The 18,684-nt window shown below is 41.1% G+C and overlaps 1 protein-coding gene across 2 annotated transcripts in view; it reads right to left on the reverse strand.

The window, feature by feature from the left end:
* Positions 1–2,209: 2,209 nt before the first annotated feature.
* usp13 (ubiquitin specific peptidase 13) overlaps positions 2,210–18,684 on the reverse strand; it is a 112,675-nt gene continuing 96,200 nt past the window's right edge. For both annotated transcript variants that reach the window (XM_043702239.2, XM_043702240.2), the window contains exons 19-21: positions 13,474–13,627; positions 9,412–9,496; positions 2,210–8,484 (exon numbers count right to left, since the gene is read on the reverse strand). In XM_043702239.2, coding sequence (XP_043558174.2) covers positions 8,391–8,484; positions 9,412–9,496; positions 13,474–13,627 — 333 coding nt within the window. In that variant the 3' untranslated portion in view covers positions 2,210–8,390. The remainder of the gene's footprint in view (positions 8,485–9,411; positions 9,497–13,473; positions 13,628–18,684) is intronic.

Consider the following 18,684-nt stretch of genomic DNA (forward strand, 5'->3'; position numbering starts at 1 on the left):
AAGGAGAAAGCTGGTACCATTGGAGTCAGTGCGCAGCCACGGAACCGCCAACGAGAACTCTAGAACAAATAAGAACAGAAAAAGAATAGAAGGATTTTAAACTTTTAACTCTTGCAGGAAGAGGGTTCTGGAACAAGGGGGAGAGGTTCTTGAGATCTCTAAGGAAGGGTTTTTCTCGAGAGCAGAAGGGAGGACAGGACCGGAACACAAAAAGACTTTGTTTAAAATATATAGGCAGGTTGTGTAACGGATATAATGTTTACCTTTGTAAAAAGCCCACACTACCCTCGCCTGGGGAGGTGGGGAGTTTTTGCTATTCTTTTATGTATAAGTGTTATGCCGCTGTTAATAGGGGTATTAACCACGAGGGACAAACACACAGACGAGGGAGACAGTCCCAGGTACAAAAGAGCAATAGGGCAAGAGGTGGACAAATGTTTTAGGGAGGCGGGGAGCCACGTACATATCAGACATGATAAAAGCCATGGTACAACATACCAGTTTGACTTATGCGAAGTAATTGACTGTGGCCACAATCCAGAGAGCTGGAGAGGGTATGATGTATACCTTTGCATGCATGCCAATTACTATAGATGGTGCCCGACGTGGCATCATGTACTAACATGGACTGAGGTAAGATGGACGCCCAAGAAGTCGCCATCCTCAGATAATAGATGGAAGGCTCGAGACCATGTGAGCCTCACTAGGGGGCAACTCGATCATTCCTCAGAGATAAAAAATCCACTTTTGTTAACCCTGACAGGATTCACCATTAGCCCTGGTCCCGAAGAAGTACGGAATCAGTGCGAAATCGATGATAACAGCTTTTACTTTGTAATAGGTGTAGATCAATCAGGAAAGGATACCATGAGACTAGTGAAGGTAACCTTGGTAGATCCTCCTATCCACCAGCCAAAAACCGGAAACACAACAAGCGTGGAGTTAGAACAAAGTTCAGGAGTTGTGGTGATAGATTCCAATAACATTACGAGAGATGACATTATTAGACTAGCTACCGGATATAGTGATAGGAACACGTGGCTGGACTGGATGACAGCTACCGCAACCTCAATGAACATGAGTAATTGCGTCGCATGTTCCTCGGCTAGGCCAACTCTATTTACTACCCCAGCCCCATTGTTCCCTAATATAGACCCAGCATGATGGCCCTCACAATGCAGGCGGACCCTCCAAATTGTACCACCTGAAGTGTTATTTTCCCACCTGTAAAGAATTCTACGTTACCTCCAGTGTTTACCCCAAGGGCCAACGATTACACTTGTTTCACTCGGAGTTCTAATACAATCTTGGGAGACATGCCCGCTGACTGGTGTCAGCACACAATTGATGTAACTGGCTGGCAGAATGCTAGCTCAATGGTTTGGGCCAGAGCTGATTTTTTTGGTACTGTGGAGATAGAACACTACATGTTAGTCTACCTCCAGATTGGTTTGGAACCTGTGCAATGGTCCAGCTAGGGGTACCCTTATTCCTCTTAGGAGAAAAACAAAAGGGAATAAATCCGCATGTACGAACACGCAGGGATTTGTTTGATGTCACATCTGGATCAACCACTCACATGGATGCAATAGGTGTTCCCCATGGTATACCTGATGAATATAAATTGGCAGACCAGATAGCAGCAGGATTTGAGAATCTCCCACTTATCAGTGCTCTATTCCCAGTCACGCCGACAGAATTAATTATGTACATTACAATGTTCTCACAGTTTTGGAAGGTATTGCGGTCAGAGCTGTGATGAGTTGTTGCAGTTCATCTTTACATGGTACACACTGCTACCATTGTGTGCCCACGGGAGAGGAAATGCATCCTTAAGATGGTAAATGGAGTGTCAATCAAGTGGGCTGATTGGTCCAAGATTGAGTGGAAATGAGGAAAAGAAGTTAATGACAGTTATAATGAGCAAATGACCATACAGGTATTTTTTGAATTTTAAGTTAAAAATATTTCAAAACAGCATTCTACACTTAACCATTGCACATTCAAGTGCTTTATGCTCATTACTAGAATTTGAGATGAGACATATTGTTTCATTGTTCAGTTTTTCTATCACTCTATTCTACTTTTCCTTGTGCAGTATGTTACAATGCCTCACTTTTTATATTGTTCTGTAACCATAAGAGAAGATGAATATTTCATGATTCCCTTTATGCAGCCAATAATATATTTAAATGAAAACTCAGCTATACAAGATTTCAACAAAATTTTATTTAATTACTCCAAGTTGCAACTGTGCAGCAATGAAAATTGTGTGCCATTCTTTTTCAACATTTCCAGTTATTACTGATGATAAACACCAATGACACTAATTTCTGCAAACAGCAGTTGAGGATGAGATACAGCTATGCAGAGATACTCCGCCCCATTATGGGAAATAGATTATCTCTTTTTAAAAAAACTCAATGATGCTATAGTTACTTAGCGCTGAAAAACACCAGTGCTGCATTTATACAAAATTAAAAATAGATGCGAGTGTAACAGAGAAAACAGGAGACAATGGCTTCAGTATTCACATATAGTCAAACTGAATAAATTGAATTTTTACCGAAGCAGTAAAATGGCAGCTTCAACAAATAAGAGAAAGACTATAGAAAGGCAAAGGCACAACATTCACTGAAAATGTTTCAAAAGTAATTAAATTTGAATATTGGCACTCACAAATGTGTAAAACCAGCCTGCAGTAAGAAATAGGAATTCTTGTTACATTCGCCACTGGCCATTCCCCTCCAGGTCATGTCCATCCCATAATATTGCCTCCCTTCCTTTCTGGCTGACAGCAGTCTTTAGATTCAAACTGATGGAGATGAGGTACAAGTTAGGGCATAAAAGGATAGAAGATGGCTGTAATAAGTGATGAAACAAAATGGAAAGGACAGGGAATATACATGGGATGTGGAGAAGCAGGAAAGAATGAATTAAATGAAACTGAATGATGGATGAAAAAAGGGTGAAACAGGAAAGAGATAAAGGGGATCAAGTTTGTTTTGATACATAAAAAGTGTTGACTTTTGAATGTGTTTGAAATACTCAAAATCACAAAGATTGAAGTTTTCAAACTTGCAAAACTTATTAAATCCCATTGAAAACAGTAATTTGCACCTTCATAGATTCTACTGTGAGATTATTGAAATTATATTGTGGTCATACAGACACATAAATTGAAATAAGTGTAATTTTATGAACAGGAATTGGGAGCAGGAGTAATCATTCATTCCTTTGAGCCTGCTCCATTATTCAATAAGTTCATAGTTGATCTCATTATGGCCTTAATTATTTTTTTAAATGCCAAATTTTTAGTATCAACATAACCCACATACTGACACACTAACCACTCTTCATAAGGTTTCTGATTTGTGACAACAATAGATGTAGACACTTTTACTTTTAAATAATTCTCTCGACAAATTCTAATGCATGTAAAATGACTTCTCAGTTGGCTAGTACTGCCTAATAAATTGAACAAGCTGCAAAAATCTATTGTAAAATACTATCTCTAATCTCAATCTAACCTTGAGCAAGAGCTCATGTCACAAAAAGCCAAGCCAAAGTCATACACTGAAAATATTTTAAGTTTATTTTGTGTTGTTGCATCAGTGGCCCAAATTGAACTTGGCTTTGAGATTAGATTAGATTCCCTACAGTGTGGAAACAGGCCCTTCAGCCCAACCAGTCCACACCGACCCTCCGAAGAGTAACCCACACAAACCCACTTCCCCTCTGACTAATGCACCTAACACTATGGGCAATTTAGTATGGCCAATTCACCTAACCTGCACATCTTTGGACTGTGGGAGGAAACCGGAGTACCCAGAGAAAACCCACGCAGACATGGGGAGAATATGCACAGTCGCCCGAGGCTGGAATCGAACCTGGGACCCTGGTGCTGTGAGGCAGCAGTGCTAACTATTGAGCCACCGTGCCGCCCCTAATATTAAAATTAGTTCAATATAATCAACTTTAAAATAATTTCTATTTAGTTAATGGATTGATTTAGTGAAAAGTATGAAAAATAGTCCTGTGTTTTAGAATTCAGTCATTGAAATAGTGCTATGGATATTGACTAACTTAATAGATTTCTTTCAAAACAACATTTCCTTAATAATGCAATATCTGAGCAAAAATATGGTATACCAAAGCTGGTCAAAGTATTGGGAGCAAGTCAGAAACTGAAGTTCCTCACAGTAATATTGTCGAGTATTTTGCTTTACAGTTCACTTTAGAGATGTTAAATGTTCCTTAAATTTTGAACTTAACATATAGAAAAAAGTATAGAAATGTTAAAAAAATTACTTAAAACAAATTTTACTGATACTGCAGTGAGTGAAAAAATAGTGTTTTGTAAAGTTATGAATTGCAACATAGTTACAAGTTGGGATTTGCACTACCAATTCGTTAGTCTCGACATAAATAATTTTAAGGACAACCTCCAACATCTCAAACAACTGCCATTATCTTTTTTTCTACAAACCAACAATCACTGTATACCACTCCAATCAACAAGTGAGAAGTCTTGAATACTATTAATGTTGCAAACAAGAGCTAATAAGGGCAGAGATTGTTTTCTCTGAGGTAACTTTGTTGAATGCCCATACTCCAGTGATGATTGTTAATATATTTACAAAAGCCATCATTTTAGCTGGTGTCAGCCAATCTAGTCTACATACCAGTTATTTATTTCACCACCAGTTGCAGAGGTGCTTTAAAACACAAGGGACGTCTTATGAAATCTAAAAGGCAAGAAAGCAAGGTCTTAATATTCTAAATGTTCCCTGTTCTCCAGCATTCATATCTCTCGAGTCTGGTGGGAAAATGAAATATAAAAATCCTTATAAGATATACAAACTATTCTCAGAAGACACGTTTTTGCTTCTCTTTTCATTTAATGCCATCCTGGAAAAAGTGAGGACTGCAGATGGTAGAGAATCAGAGTGGAAGAGTGTGGTGCTGCAGAAGGCACAGCAGGTCAGGCATCATCTAAGGGGCAGGAGAATCAACATTTTGGGAATAAGCCCTCTCCTGCCCCTCGGATGCTGCCTGACCTGCTGTACGTTTTCTGGCTCCACACTTTTCAAATCTAATGCCATCCTATCAAACAGTTCATGCAGTAAACACACCTTTACGCTATAATGCACTAAGACTGACTAGTTATGAGATTCTATCCACTTTGCTAACAAGCTTTCATTTTTGCTCTTGATGCAGGCACCTTTGTATTTATCAGTATATTAGATACGCTTTCAATTGGGGAGATGATGGCCTAGTAGTACTTGTTACTAGTATATTAATCCAGAAACTCATTTAATGTTCCAGGAACCTGAGCTCAAATCCTACTTTGCAGACAGTGGAATTTTAATTCAACAAACTCTGAAATTAAGAATCTAATTATGAGTATGAAACCTGAGTTGACTGTCAGGAAAACCCTGGCTCATTGTTGTCCTTTAGGGAAAGAAACTGGGCTGGCCTTCATGCGACTCCAGACCCATAGCAATGTAGATGATTCTTAATTGCCCTCTAGACAAATAGGGATGGTCAATAAATACTGGCATGGCCACATTCCGTGAATGAATTTTTTTTTAAATCATGCAGCTCTTTCATTCAATTTGGTGCAAGGTTCTCAAGACCAATAACTAGGGATCTATGCAATAAGACGGAAGGATTATTACATCTATTCTTAGACAATGATTTAACTGTCCACATTTAAACACCATGTAATAAATTACAACAAAAGGTACCTAGAATAAATTTCAGGATTCAGTGGTGTCAGAAGCAGAACTACAAATTATCATTTAATCTATGACCCTGTGATCTCACAACACTCATAACGAGTGATAAATAAACAATTGCATTGACATGCACTCCAAAAGAACCTAACTGACGGCATGAAAGTCAATGAGGATGATTAAAATGCCTTAATAGCATCTACTTATGTCCTTGCCATTTGTACATTTACTTCTATCCCTTACATAGCAACCATCAGTACATGGCACGATTTATATGTGACATTCTATAATATTGCAGCAGATCAGATCATTTAGAATGACAGTACAACCTTATTATTAGATGCATTGCCATTCCTAGATGCTACTTTGGTGCACAAATCAAATAGAACTTCAGTAAAACCAAACCCCAGCAGATTTTCTATTACCAGGTTATCAATTTATTCCACAACAGTGGGGGGAGAAAATGATATCACATCAAGAGGTCTTACCAGTATACCTCGTCATTAGTTTCATCTGACAACAGATAATAGCTTAGTCTTTTTGTTCCAGTAATTAGGGGAGGTGGTGTGAGGTGTGGCCATATTACATGGTGTGAATTAAAAATTCTTGAACAGATATTCTTTGCCATTTAAATAGCTTATCTAATCACGTGGCAAATGGAGGTTATTTTCATTTGAAGAATACAGTTTGCTTTTCCAGAGAGACATAGCTTTATCGAAATACAAGTTTGAAATGAGCCATTATTCTGTTTAAAATAGAAGCACTTTGTAAAATCTTCACTCTTTTAAGAGCACTTACAGGGTGAGACATATTCTAGTGACATACCACATATGCCAGCAATGTGCCCACCAATGTGACATTCTGGGAATAGCCTTTTAAATTAGATACATTCACCAGTAAGAATTGCTGAGGCTGCAGGCTAATCCAATGGCCTGATGGATTGGAAGGATGGTTGCTGGTGATGGGCATAGGGCAGCAAGATGTTGAGTACGAGGGCAGTTCAGTTATGGTAGCCTTTGAAGAATCTGTAAGTCTTAAAATAAACACATGCCACAGCTGTCTGTACAGCCTGCAGAGAGGATACATCTCTATGGGATTGTCTGCCACTGAATTATGGCTTACTTCCAATTGAGGATGGCATGGTGGCTCAGTGGTTAGCACTGTTGCCTCACAGCACCAGGGATCCAGGTTCAATTCCTGCCTCGGGCAACTGGCTGTGTGGAGTTTGCACATTCTCCCCGTGTTTCCTCCCACAGTCCAAAGATGTGCAGGTTAAGCGAATTGGCCATGCTAAATTGCCCATAGTGTTAGGTGCATTAGTCAGAGGTACATGTAGGGGAATGGGTCTGGGTGGGTTGCTCTTTGGAGGGTCGGTGTGGACTTGTTGGGCCAAAGAGCCTGTTCCCACACTGTAGGGAATCTAATCTAATATAATCTAAAAAAAATCTACTGATCCGTTCATCTTCAGTGGCAGGGTGGGGAGACTGAAAATCAACTTTTGGGCTCACTACAAAAGTGCCTGCATGTATTGCGCAGGCTTTGGCACCAGCATGGAGCCGAACCACTACCAGCAAGATTCCTGCAGCAACTGATAAGCAACTATCCTCTGGCAGATAGACATTACTGTTTCCAGGCACTTTCATTCATTGTTTTTACCCCATTACTGTTTCCACCCAAACTCTGATGAGAACAGACAGAGGCAGGAGTATATCAGGCCAACACCCATCCATTGTATCTGGCTCCTGCTTCTGTCAACAAAGCCACCACAGTGGACCAGTAACTTTCCAAACATTGTTTGCTGACACTAATCACCTCTTTAAATAGAATAACAATCTGGTTCTATGTGCAACAAGAAATAAAATGATGAAAAATGAATGACAAAGTGGAATTCTAAAAGTTTAGCTTCTGATAAGTCTTTTTATTTAGCTTGGGTGAATGGACATGTTGAAGATTATATATATTGCACCAAAATTGACTGTTTAACATATTTTAAAGTTCCAGATTGTATGGTCATATAGATCTTGTGCTCTATGTCTAACTTTGTAAATGTAACCTTTAAAATTAATCCATGGATTTGTTCAAAATTGTAAATTCACCAGTAACTGCAAGGCACATCTATATGTCTAAATACCTGGTTAATACTAAATACAATAACTTTTCCTTTTATGAACTTCTATTTAGAAAGGAAAACTCTAAACTTTGTGGCTTTCTGAGCGAGATGAATGTATCCTATAAGAGAGCCATGTTTTATGGAGTGCCCATTCAAACAGGAAACAGACAAATGGAACAATCATATTCATAAAGGATGTAAGATAAGAGGGAAAGAGAGCAATAGAAGAAATAATGAAGATGTTTTGATATGTTGAAAAAATGCTAAAGTCAGTTAAAAGTAAACTGATTGCACACACCTCTGATAAACTTCTTCAGTTTCTCCAAATGCAGTTTTAAAATAAAAACAAAAAAGGTCAATATATTAAACAATAAAAATTTTCCCTCTCATATCAAACATATTATTGGATTATAATTGTGTTTTCTATAAATAAAATAGTTGCGCAGTAATAACAGAATCCACAGTTTCCCCAAATCTTTGGCAGCTTTTAATGTTTTGATCTTTGGAAAGAAGGTCATGGTTTTCATACATAGGTCTAAAGTTTAGTAGGGCATCCGCTGATAAAAGTAAATGTATCCCAGGTCTTTAGGGGGTTTCTCTGAAGCACAGACTTTATGGTCATTATAGATTATCCACCTGAATGGAAGAAATGGAGAAGCAATTAACAAATGCAAAAATAAGAGAAGTTATAGTCATATAGAGCCTTTAACACAATGGAACATCCCAAACACTTCTCAAAACATTATAAACAAAGTATTGAACTGCATAGAGGTTCTCTATGATATCAGATACCCAAGAAGTGGGTTTTAAGAAGGGTTGCAAAAGAGGAAAGTGAGGTAGAGAGGTGCAGACAGAATATTCCAGAGCTTGGAGCCTTTAGACAACTGAGACACAGTAACCAACAGCTGAGCAATTTTTAAAAAATCAGGTTTGCACAAGAGTTTAGGAGTGCAGATATCTCAGAGAGTTTTGAGGCTGAAGGAGATTACAGCAATGGGAAGGGTGAAGCCATGGATAGGTCTGGAAACAAGAAAGAGACATTTAAAATCAATATATTGCTTGTCTGGGAGCCAATGTGGGTCAGTGAGTGCTGAGGTGAATGAAGCAGTGGGTGACTGGGGAACAGGACTTGGTGCAAATTAGATATGGCAAACAGGTTTTTGATGATGGAGGGTAACATGTGGGACGTGTCAGAAATGTGCTGAAATAGAAAGTCTAGAGGCAACAAAAACATGAAATTACATATGTTTGAACCACAGCGAACAATTAAAATAGTATAAGATGCTCAAGTGTGTTAGTGCATTCGGTGTACAAATCCATATCACTTTGTTGGACCTTTCAATTTTCTTTCTCAAACAAAACATTTTTTCAATGATTTTCCAACTAAAACATTTTCCAATGGTTTTTCAACAAATGAACAAATAAAACATTGCTTCAGTAACTCAAACATTCTTATTACAGATTCATCAACAGAAACAATTGGACCCACATTAAGTATATATAACATTGATTTGTTGTTAAATACAGAATTATAGGTCCTTTCAAAACCAGAGTAATGTTTACCTTCCCTCCTTCCGAATATGGCAGACATAATGACCAGACATTGTAGATGGTCCCACATGGCTAATAAAGGCAAACAGCTCATATCCTGCAGGTAAAACCATGGATCACTAAATCACATTTTATATTATGTCAGCATAAAATACAGAAAATATTTTGCTTGTGCCAATTAAAATTTCTACTAGTTAAAAATACATGGATTTCTGAAATTCTACAAAGAATGACTACAATAAAAACCCTCATTCTGGAAAATTAAGAGGTTTAGTCAGCAACGCATCTTTGCATTATGAAAGTACTGAACAGTTCCTATGTAATTTAGCAGCTCTATACAAACTGACTGCATGATTTATATTTCTTAAATTTTTAATGTTATTTAAGAGTTGGCTTGGCAAGAAATGTGGCCTTGAATGTATGTACATAAGATATGTCCTTACACAAAGAAAATAGTGAATAAAATTGAAACAATAAATCTGAAGAATGACTTTATAATGTTTAATACAAAAAAAAGAGGACATTATGTAAATGTAAAATTTATAACTGAGATTTGAAAATTCTTCAATTAAAGGGTAATCAACACATGGAAACACAATACAATTGGAAAAGCAACAATGCCTGGTATCATTTAAGAAACAATTCAATGCTATAATGGGAGAACTTTAAGATTTTCCTGGATGCATAAATTACAATAGGCTGAACAGCTTTTTCACAATTACAATTATCTTCTTGACTTGTACTTTGACTTTGGCAAATTGGATTAAGACTCTCAAGTGTTGTTAGTTATGTAAGGGAATTAATGTTTTGTGAATACAGAGGAACCTCGATTGTCCGAGCGAGATGGACGAGAACTATTTTATTTTATTAAACAAATTACAAAAACAGTTTACAACAAACAGTTACATTTACAGCTGCATACAAGAGACAACAATTTTACAAGGGAGAGGAGCAGCAAAGCCAGGCCCCAAACCCTACCATTCGAACAGTTTACAGGGACATGAGGACAAACCTCAAATCCCAGTTTCACAAAGATATAAAAAGACAACAGCAATGACAGTTGTACATTACACAGTACTGTTACATACAAAAGTGCAGACAATACAGACCCAGCAAGCCCCCATCCCTCCCACCTTCCGACCACTCTAAGGCAGCCCGCCCCTACCCACCTTCCGGTTCTCGGTCCACCCCATGCCCCTTCCAGTTCAGTCCGCCCTGACACACCTTTCGACCACCTCTAAGACAGCCCGCCCCGGTACCCATCCAGGGTGACAGCAGTCAGGACAGCCTACCCACCTTCCGGCTTCACTAACCACCCTCAGCACCTTCCGACCACCTCTGGGGTGGCCCGCCCCGGTACCCGCCCGGGGTGACAGCGCTGAGGACGGCTACCCGCCTTCTGGCTCGAGAACTATTTTATTCCGATAATTGATTATTCGGTTAATCAATTCAATGCCTTTCTTCTGGGGCCCTGAGTTTTCTATTAAGTCTGCTCCCCGTTCAGGAGACTGCAGCATACCACGCACGTGCCCTGCACCCCCCACCACAGCCCATTCCCCCCCCAAACCCGTCCAACACTGCCCCCCCACCTGCCAAAAAACTCCCGCTCGCCCCCCAACCCTGTCCAACGCCAACCCCCGTCCACCTCCCAACCCCGTCCAACACCGCCCCACTGACCGCTCCACAACTCCATCAAAGCCACCCCCTCACCCACCCCACAACCGCGTCAAACACTGTCCACTGCCCACCCACAAAACCCTCCCGCCCACTCCCTAACCCCATGCAACACCGCACCCCTGTCCGCCCCCAAACCTCATCCACCCACCCCCTAATCCCATCCAACACCACCCACTGCCTGCCCTTAATACCGCCCCCTGCCCAGCCCTAACCCCGTAGAATACCACCCCCCATCCCCAGCCAGCAGTACCCCCCCCATCCCCCCACCAGCAGTGACTTCTGTCAGCACCCCCGTCTGCCCCCATCCGCCGGCCGCTCTGGCCCCTGTGTCCCCCTGTACCTGTCAGCCACCCATCCCCACCGGGGCAGCCAGACTGGACACCAAGAGTAAGACTGCTGCTGTCTTCGTGGGGTAAATCTCAAAATAGTGCACGCGCACATAAACCCACATGCAGACAAAATTCTTTGACAAGTTTCACCTTTGCCCTGTACAGGGCAATGTTAGAGAGAATATTTGGGGAAGCGGGAGGGGGGGTTTAGGGTTCACGCCTGTGTAGAACTTCAGGGAAAGTGTGGGGAGATAGAGGGAGGGTGGGAGAGAGGGAGAGTGGGAGGTCAGTCATTTGGAGACGGTGCCTGGGAATCCATCGAGATCCAGGACTGTTCTCAGCAGCATTTCAGTGAGCCGAGATCATTTTTAATCATTGTAAACAAAAGACACGATCAGGGTTGAAATAGCTCTTGGATGTAATGTTTCTATAGGGACCTTAAGATTTCCTTCGGATAATCTGATATTTGGATAATTGATATTTGGATAATCGAGGTTCCTCTGTATCTAGTTTAAGGTTCATATTTTCCTCAGCTCTCGCTATTTTCAGAAGTAAAACTACCCTTACAGTCTCTTAATGGTGGATGCCTCAGTCCCTTTATTTTCCCAAATTTTCCAGCTAATTTGGTTGGCTGCTTTCTTTTGCAATTGGATACTGTGAGGCTGACTGTCCACTAGCATTAAAGTAGACAATCTTCTAGCTTCCAGTCCCTCACAAAACTGGAACTGAGATTAAACCTCATCTGCATTCTACATTGTCAATGATGAAACTAGTGCTTTTTCTTTAACCCTTTCCCTTAATGAGTTGCCAACCACATAAAGTCCTCTCTGTAACTAACTCTCTTAGCAAATACCCAGAACAGCTGAACACAAAGAATGTCCTAAGCTTCACCCATCTCCATGAAACATGGCTTGCTCTGGACTGTCGGCAAGCTGACTTTTAGATTAATTGCTTTGTCTTATAACAAATGTGAAATTTTGTGAAATTGTTCTATTGGTTAAAACAGGTGCCCATATCTTCAGTCTCCAGATGGCTGGAACCGAAACATACTCAGGCAAGATGTGTACCATGGCGTCTCAAAGGCTGAGACAGTAACTATATAGTAATTGCCCAAGAAGCTGGAACTTTCAATGACAGCTACCCAGTGTCTGAAACCAATCAAAAAAGTCTCAGTTCCGTGTTAGCGTCAGAGATTTGCAGGAGATTTCTGACATGCACACATAGTTATCCAGAAAATGTTAGAAGAATCAAAGTCTGTTCTAACCTCTAGCTAACTATAACACTGACCCCACCCCATCCACGACTCCCCAGTGGACCCAGCTACACACACTGGCATCAGCTGAACACTAAAATCAACCCCACCTCTGATATCTGACTGCCCCTTCACGAAGCCCCCAGGCAACTCACCACTTCCCTCAATACTTGATCCAACCTACCCTTTCATTTATCAGCCTCCTGCATCTCTCACCCAGTTACCGGTCATCTGCATCGATTACTTGCCCCTCCTCACCCACTTGCCACCCAACACCTTTACACACCCAGCTGCCACACTAAACCTTTACTCACTTCCTATCACCCAGCTCCATACTGTTACACACTTACCATCTCTCAGTAGCTGTCAAAGAGACTTTGGAACATTTAAAATCAGTGGGTTTTTTTAATTGGAAAAGCAACATTGTGAAAAGGGGATGTAGCTTTTACAAAGATCCATTCTGACTTTCGGGACTGTCTGTGAAGATGGATCCCATAGCAAAGGTCAGGCCCAAAATATCCTGGGAAGGTAAGTAGGTAATTTTTTTTTGTCTGACCCAGGTCAAAAAGAGGGATTCCAAACCAAATTAGAAGGTTCAAGCCAAGGTGTTTGGATTTCCTTTTAAATGTTAATGTCCCTAAACATATTTAACAAATGTAGGAAATCAGCATTATGTAAATAAATAATATACACTTGTGCTGGTAATTAACTATATTGTAGTTGAATTCATGTTTTTTTATTACAAAATTAAGCCAAGGAAGCAAATTTATCTTTGCAAGCTGGCAGCATGTGTTAAATGCAGGTCTGTTGACTTACTTCCAGGTCCATCCTTGATTCTGGGCCCTGCTGGTTCTGTTTCTGCATTTGTTTCAATTTGTGACTGTGTATCAATATCCGAGGCTGTCTCGTTCTCATCCTCATTGTTTGCATGTGTGAAGATCCAGTCCAATGCTCTCTCCAGGTTGTTATTCTACAAAAACAGCCAGGGACTGATGAAATTTACTTTCATGATTAAATCTATCATGTCCCACTAAAACTACAAAGCATCTATTACATCATCAAATTGAAAAGGCACCAGAAAATCACACACAAAAATAGGGCCCCACCATTAATATCATTCAAAGTCACCATCATTGGACGAATGATATTAGCCAGTTGCCACTACCAAAGGCCTCAAAGAAGTCATTTACAATTCAGAAAGCTGATTTGTTCAGGATTTTTGATAAGGATTTTACCTATACATATCCTTTTCAGGAAGCTCTTCTATCAGCCATATTTAAGTTTTCAACCAGTTTTTATCAATTATAAAAGAGAAAATGAGGGAAATATGCAGTTCTAATGAATGGCCATTGACTGGAAACATTAATTATGAGCGGAATTTTACAACAATCTGCTAACAGTCAATTTTGGGGAGTTTCATGGAGGGTTTCTCTCCATGAGTTCTGGTGAGCTATTTCACACAATTCTCCACTGCCAACTTCATGTGGATACCATATCTCTATGTGGTGTATTTACACTATTGTGCATTCACCAGTGCCGGATTTGCTCGCTATTGTTGAGCCTTTCCAGGATTTCAGCCGTATTTGCTCGCTATTGTTGGGCCTTTCCAGGATTTCAGCCACCAGCGCCATATTTAACTCCCATCTGTACACCAGTTCAAACACTGCCTGCCAGGAACAGCCCTTTACACAGTGTTGTTTCAGAGGAATTGCCCTGGAGATGGCTGACAGAGGGTGGTTTGGCATACCGATTTGCTGACAGGTAACCGGAGGTTCTGGTGGACAAGGTGTTGGAGAGGAGGACTGTCTGCTTTCCTATGGATCAGCAAAGGAGGACACGCCACCAGAGGCTGCCAACCAGGTCAGAGCAGTGGCCACGGCCCAGGTACATGGTCAGCATTGTAGGAAGAAAATTAAATGATCTGCTGCATTCTGCAAGGGTAAGATTTACCATCTTCTCCCTGCCACCTTATACCCACTCTAATTCAGCTTACCTCTTCATAATCTACCACTCTCACTGTTGTTGCAGCATCTTCCCTCAATGGGTATCACTCAGCCCATTCCCCAATCCTTCCTGCCTTCTGTGCATTCTACTCCCTCACCAAGACATCAATAGCTTTCTCCCCCATGCTCTAGCACTGGTAGCTTTGCAAGCAACTTTCATCCTACTGGATTCCTTCTTTTGTCTTATTGCAGATCCCGACTGACTCACTACTAAGCCCCAGCCGGTTGCACTGGAACTGCCAGACAACAGTGGCCCACTCCCTGGACTGTAATAGTATAGACCCTCCGACTCTGGCTCCCAATCATCCAACTGAACACATCCAAACCCATGGACATATACTGGGTGATTCCCTAACTAACGACTATTCCCCTTAGACTTCCAGATGCTATTTAGCTAAAGCACATTCAGTATTTTTTTTTAATTTCAAAATATACTTTATTTATAAAATAATTTGATGGTCTGTACAGTTGGTCATGCCATACATATGTAAACATGTACATACAGAGATCAGAATTTATCATTTTTATACAGGTCTGTACATTTTTCAATCATATGCCCATATAATTAGCTGAGGCGTCAGCAGAGCCCAAATGACTGCATGGGCCCCCTGTTCTTCGTTAGGCAGGCAGACTTTACATAGTGGTCTTTCCCCACCGCGCCTTGGCGGCAGCTGCCCCAAGCTTCAGCGCGTCCCTCAACACGTAGTCCTGGACCTTGGAATGTGCCAGTCTGCAACACTCAGTCGGGGTCAACTCCTTCAGCTGGAAGATCAGCAGGTTTCGGACCGCCCAGAGAGCGTCATTCACCGAGTTGATGATCCTCCAGGTACAGTTGATGCTGGTCTCGGTGTGCGTCCCGGGGAACAGGCCGTAGAGCACGGAGTCCCGCGTCATGGCGCTGCTCGGGACGAACCTCGACAAACACCATTGCATTCCTCTCCAGATTTCTTCTGCATAGGCACATTCCAGAAGGAGGTGTGTGACAGTCTCGTTCCCCCCCGCAGCCGCTTCGAGGGCAGCGTGCGGTGCGGCTGAGAGTCCGGGCGTGCATAAAGGATCGCACATTCAGTATGCTTGCTGCGTAAGTTGCTGGCACATGGTGTGGGTATGACCCTGATGTGGCATAGGCCCATACAGTAATACGCCCACTTTTTACTGATCATTGTTGGAAAACATGGCAAGCTACTGGCATTCCAACTGTGCTCAAAGGCAAAACAAGACAAAACTACTGTCAGCCTGTATGTTCTGAATGAGGCTGCAATACGCAAAAAGGAAAGACAAGACAGTGAGCACTAAGAAAACAAGAGCCCAGGCATGCACCAATACACAAGATGTGTGCCTGTCCCTTTATGCAAAATAGCCTTGCAGCAGCTTTATATCTTAAGTTACAAAATGCAGTATTGAAGTGCTAATCTGTATTTCAAATGAGTAAGAGATGAGTCTTGATGTGGTGACACGAGTGCATGCCCAATGCCAACCTCTGTGGACTGGGGGGCTGGAGATCATAGTCCATTGAGCATCCCCAAGATGTTGGCGGATGCTGGCGAAGATGGATGCCTGGAGGACCCAGGTAGCCAATCAGATTTTTCATGTCAGGAATTGTCACTACCTAATTTCCCTCCAATTTATTGAAAACTAGCAACTTCCATATTAATGGGGCAAAAATAATCAGTTATTTATACCTTCAAATAAGTCCCTCACCACTCACAGCTGAGATTCTCATTTTAATGTTAAAAGCTTGTTTGGAAATTCATAAAGTTTTCCTTGATGTCAACAATCACATTTTTCTAATCTTGTCATATTTTCTTAACTAATACCATGCCATTTTATGAGCTGGGAAAGGTCTACTCTCTGATCTTGGAGTAGGCACAACATCGAGGGCTGAAGGGCCTGTACTGTGCTGTACTGTTCTGTGTCCTGCAAAACACTCCCAATAGATGCTGCAGGTCTGCAGCTGTTTCATATTCTCCCTTCATTCCAAATTTCCAGCCTTTACAATATTTTGTAATACTTTCAGTCACTGAATATGACAACACTACTAATAGGGCGTGAATAATTATTTTAAATGCACCATTGATTTCAGGAAACATAGGATCTTCTAGGAATGGTTCACATTTCACTTAAGTCAATTATGTGTGGCTGAGATTTTGGATTCAATTACTTTTATTCCCAAAAATATACTTGTAAAAGTTATAGAAGAGTAACTTCATAACTAGTCAAAGTTGACATCATATATGATGCAAACAAAATCAGTCTCTTCTGGTCTGTTACTCATTACATTTACAACTACAGCTAACAATTTACAAGATTTAGAACATGCCAACCACACAGATTAGGGGTTTTACCCAGTTTCCAGCCCCTCATTGTATTGGCTGAAAGGTTTTAGCTGGTGGCCTTTCCTGTGGCAGCCCTGAATTTTACAGCATACCTCAGCAGGTTGTCCTAGACCTTGGCAAGTGGCTGTCTGCAGTCAGTCAGTCAGTCACAGGCAGGTCTTTGGACTGGAAGACCAGCAGGTTTCAGACAGAACAAAGAGCAGCTTTCACTGAGTTGAATGCCTTCTAGCTATAGCTGTTGTTTATGTCCACATGCATCCCCGTGAACAACCCAAAGAGCACAGAATCCTGCACCACGGAACTTCTTGGGATTAACCACTATGTTAACAACTGCACTCCTTTTCATCCCTTCTTTACAAAGGCACATTACAAAAGAAGATGACTTGCAACCACTAATTTACAGAGGCAGTTGCTAAATAAGGTTTGCCTGATGGATGAAAATGAAATAGTGTAGGATAGATGGGCTTCAGATTGGTTCCACAGGTCAGTGCAACATCGAGGGCTGAAAGGCATATACTGCATTGTAATGTTCTATGTTTACTTTGTGATGAAATCCATATCTTGTGTTTAATTGTACTGGGGAAGCCAGCTATTTGTGATTTATAACATTTTGAGCACACTCAGTCCCAACGGTGCTAGGTGGTGACACTGAATTCTGTCAGCAATAGGAGAAGGATTTATTACAATGTTTTAGATAGATCACTGAGGACAATTTTGGGGCCGCTGAAAAGGAGTTTAAAGATTACAGGCTGTAAGCGAGTAGGAAAAGGAGAGCGAGAAAGAGGTGTAGCCTCCATATTAGGAATGCTGCAGTTGGCTGTGCAACTTGGAAGGTAACACAACTCCCATAGTCTCGAGAGGGTCTCAGTTAGAAATCAAAAAGTAGCTGGATTACACTATCCAGACTCAGGAAGAATTTACAGAGATTAGTAGGCAATTCAGTGTTAGAATCAGGATTCAGACGTCCCAGGAAGCTTAAAAAGTAAGATGGTCACTGGCGGTGGGTTGTGGGAAGGCTGTGACCAAAACACTTCAGTGCAACACAGAGTCAGGGTGAAAACCTCACAACAATATTTGCTAGATGCAAGATTAGACTCAGGGAAAAAGGTATTTTTGGCTCACCAAGGTTAGCTGTTGGCAAAGAGTTATGATAATGAATGTTTACCAGACTCCAGGGAAGTTCAGATCAAGGAAGGGTGGGGTGGGGATGGGACTGGGATTGGGTGGTGCATATTGGGTTAGGGAGTGATCGATAACAGGAGCTGTCAATGAGGGAGTCCTCAACAGAGTCACTTCAGAGAGAGTTTCAAGGCCAGATCAGCAAAAATAAATTATTGTTATTCCTCGCAAAGTTTTATGAGATTTGATGACACACTGTGTCATTGACATCTTGGGGAATTGCTGAGAAATCTATAAGAACTGCCTTGATCCCATATGTTATTTAAAAAAAAAAATCCATGGGCAGCATTTATTAAATTATACCCAATTGCTCAATAGGCATTTGAGAATCAACCACGTTGCTATGAGTCTGGGGTCACGAGGTAAGGACAGTAGTTTCCATCCCCAAGGAACATTTATGAACCATGTGTGTTTTTCTGACAATTGACATCAGTTCCTAGTCATCATCAGACTCTCAATTCTAAACTTTTATTGAATTCAAATTCCACCATCTGCCATGAAGTGAAACA

Source organism: Chiloscyllium plagiosum, unplaced genomic scaffold (genome assembly GCF_037043375.1).
Source record: "Chiloscyllium plagiosum isolate Xiang-an unplaced genomic scaffold, Cpla_swu_hap1 HiC_scaffold_13, whole genome shotgun sequence".
Lineage (NCBI taxonomy): Eukaryota > Metazoa > Chordata > Chondrichthyes > Orectolobiformes > Hemiscylliidae > Chiloscyllium > Chiloscyllium plagiosum.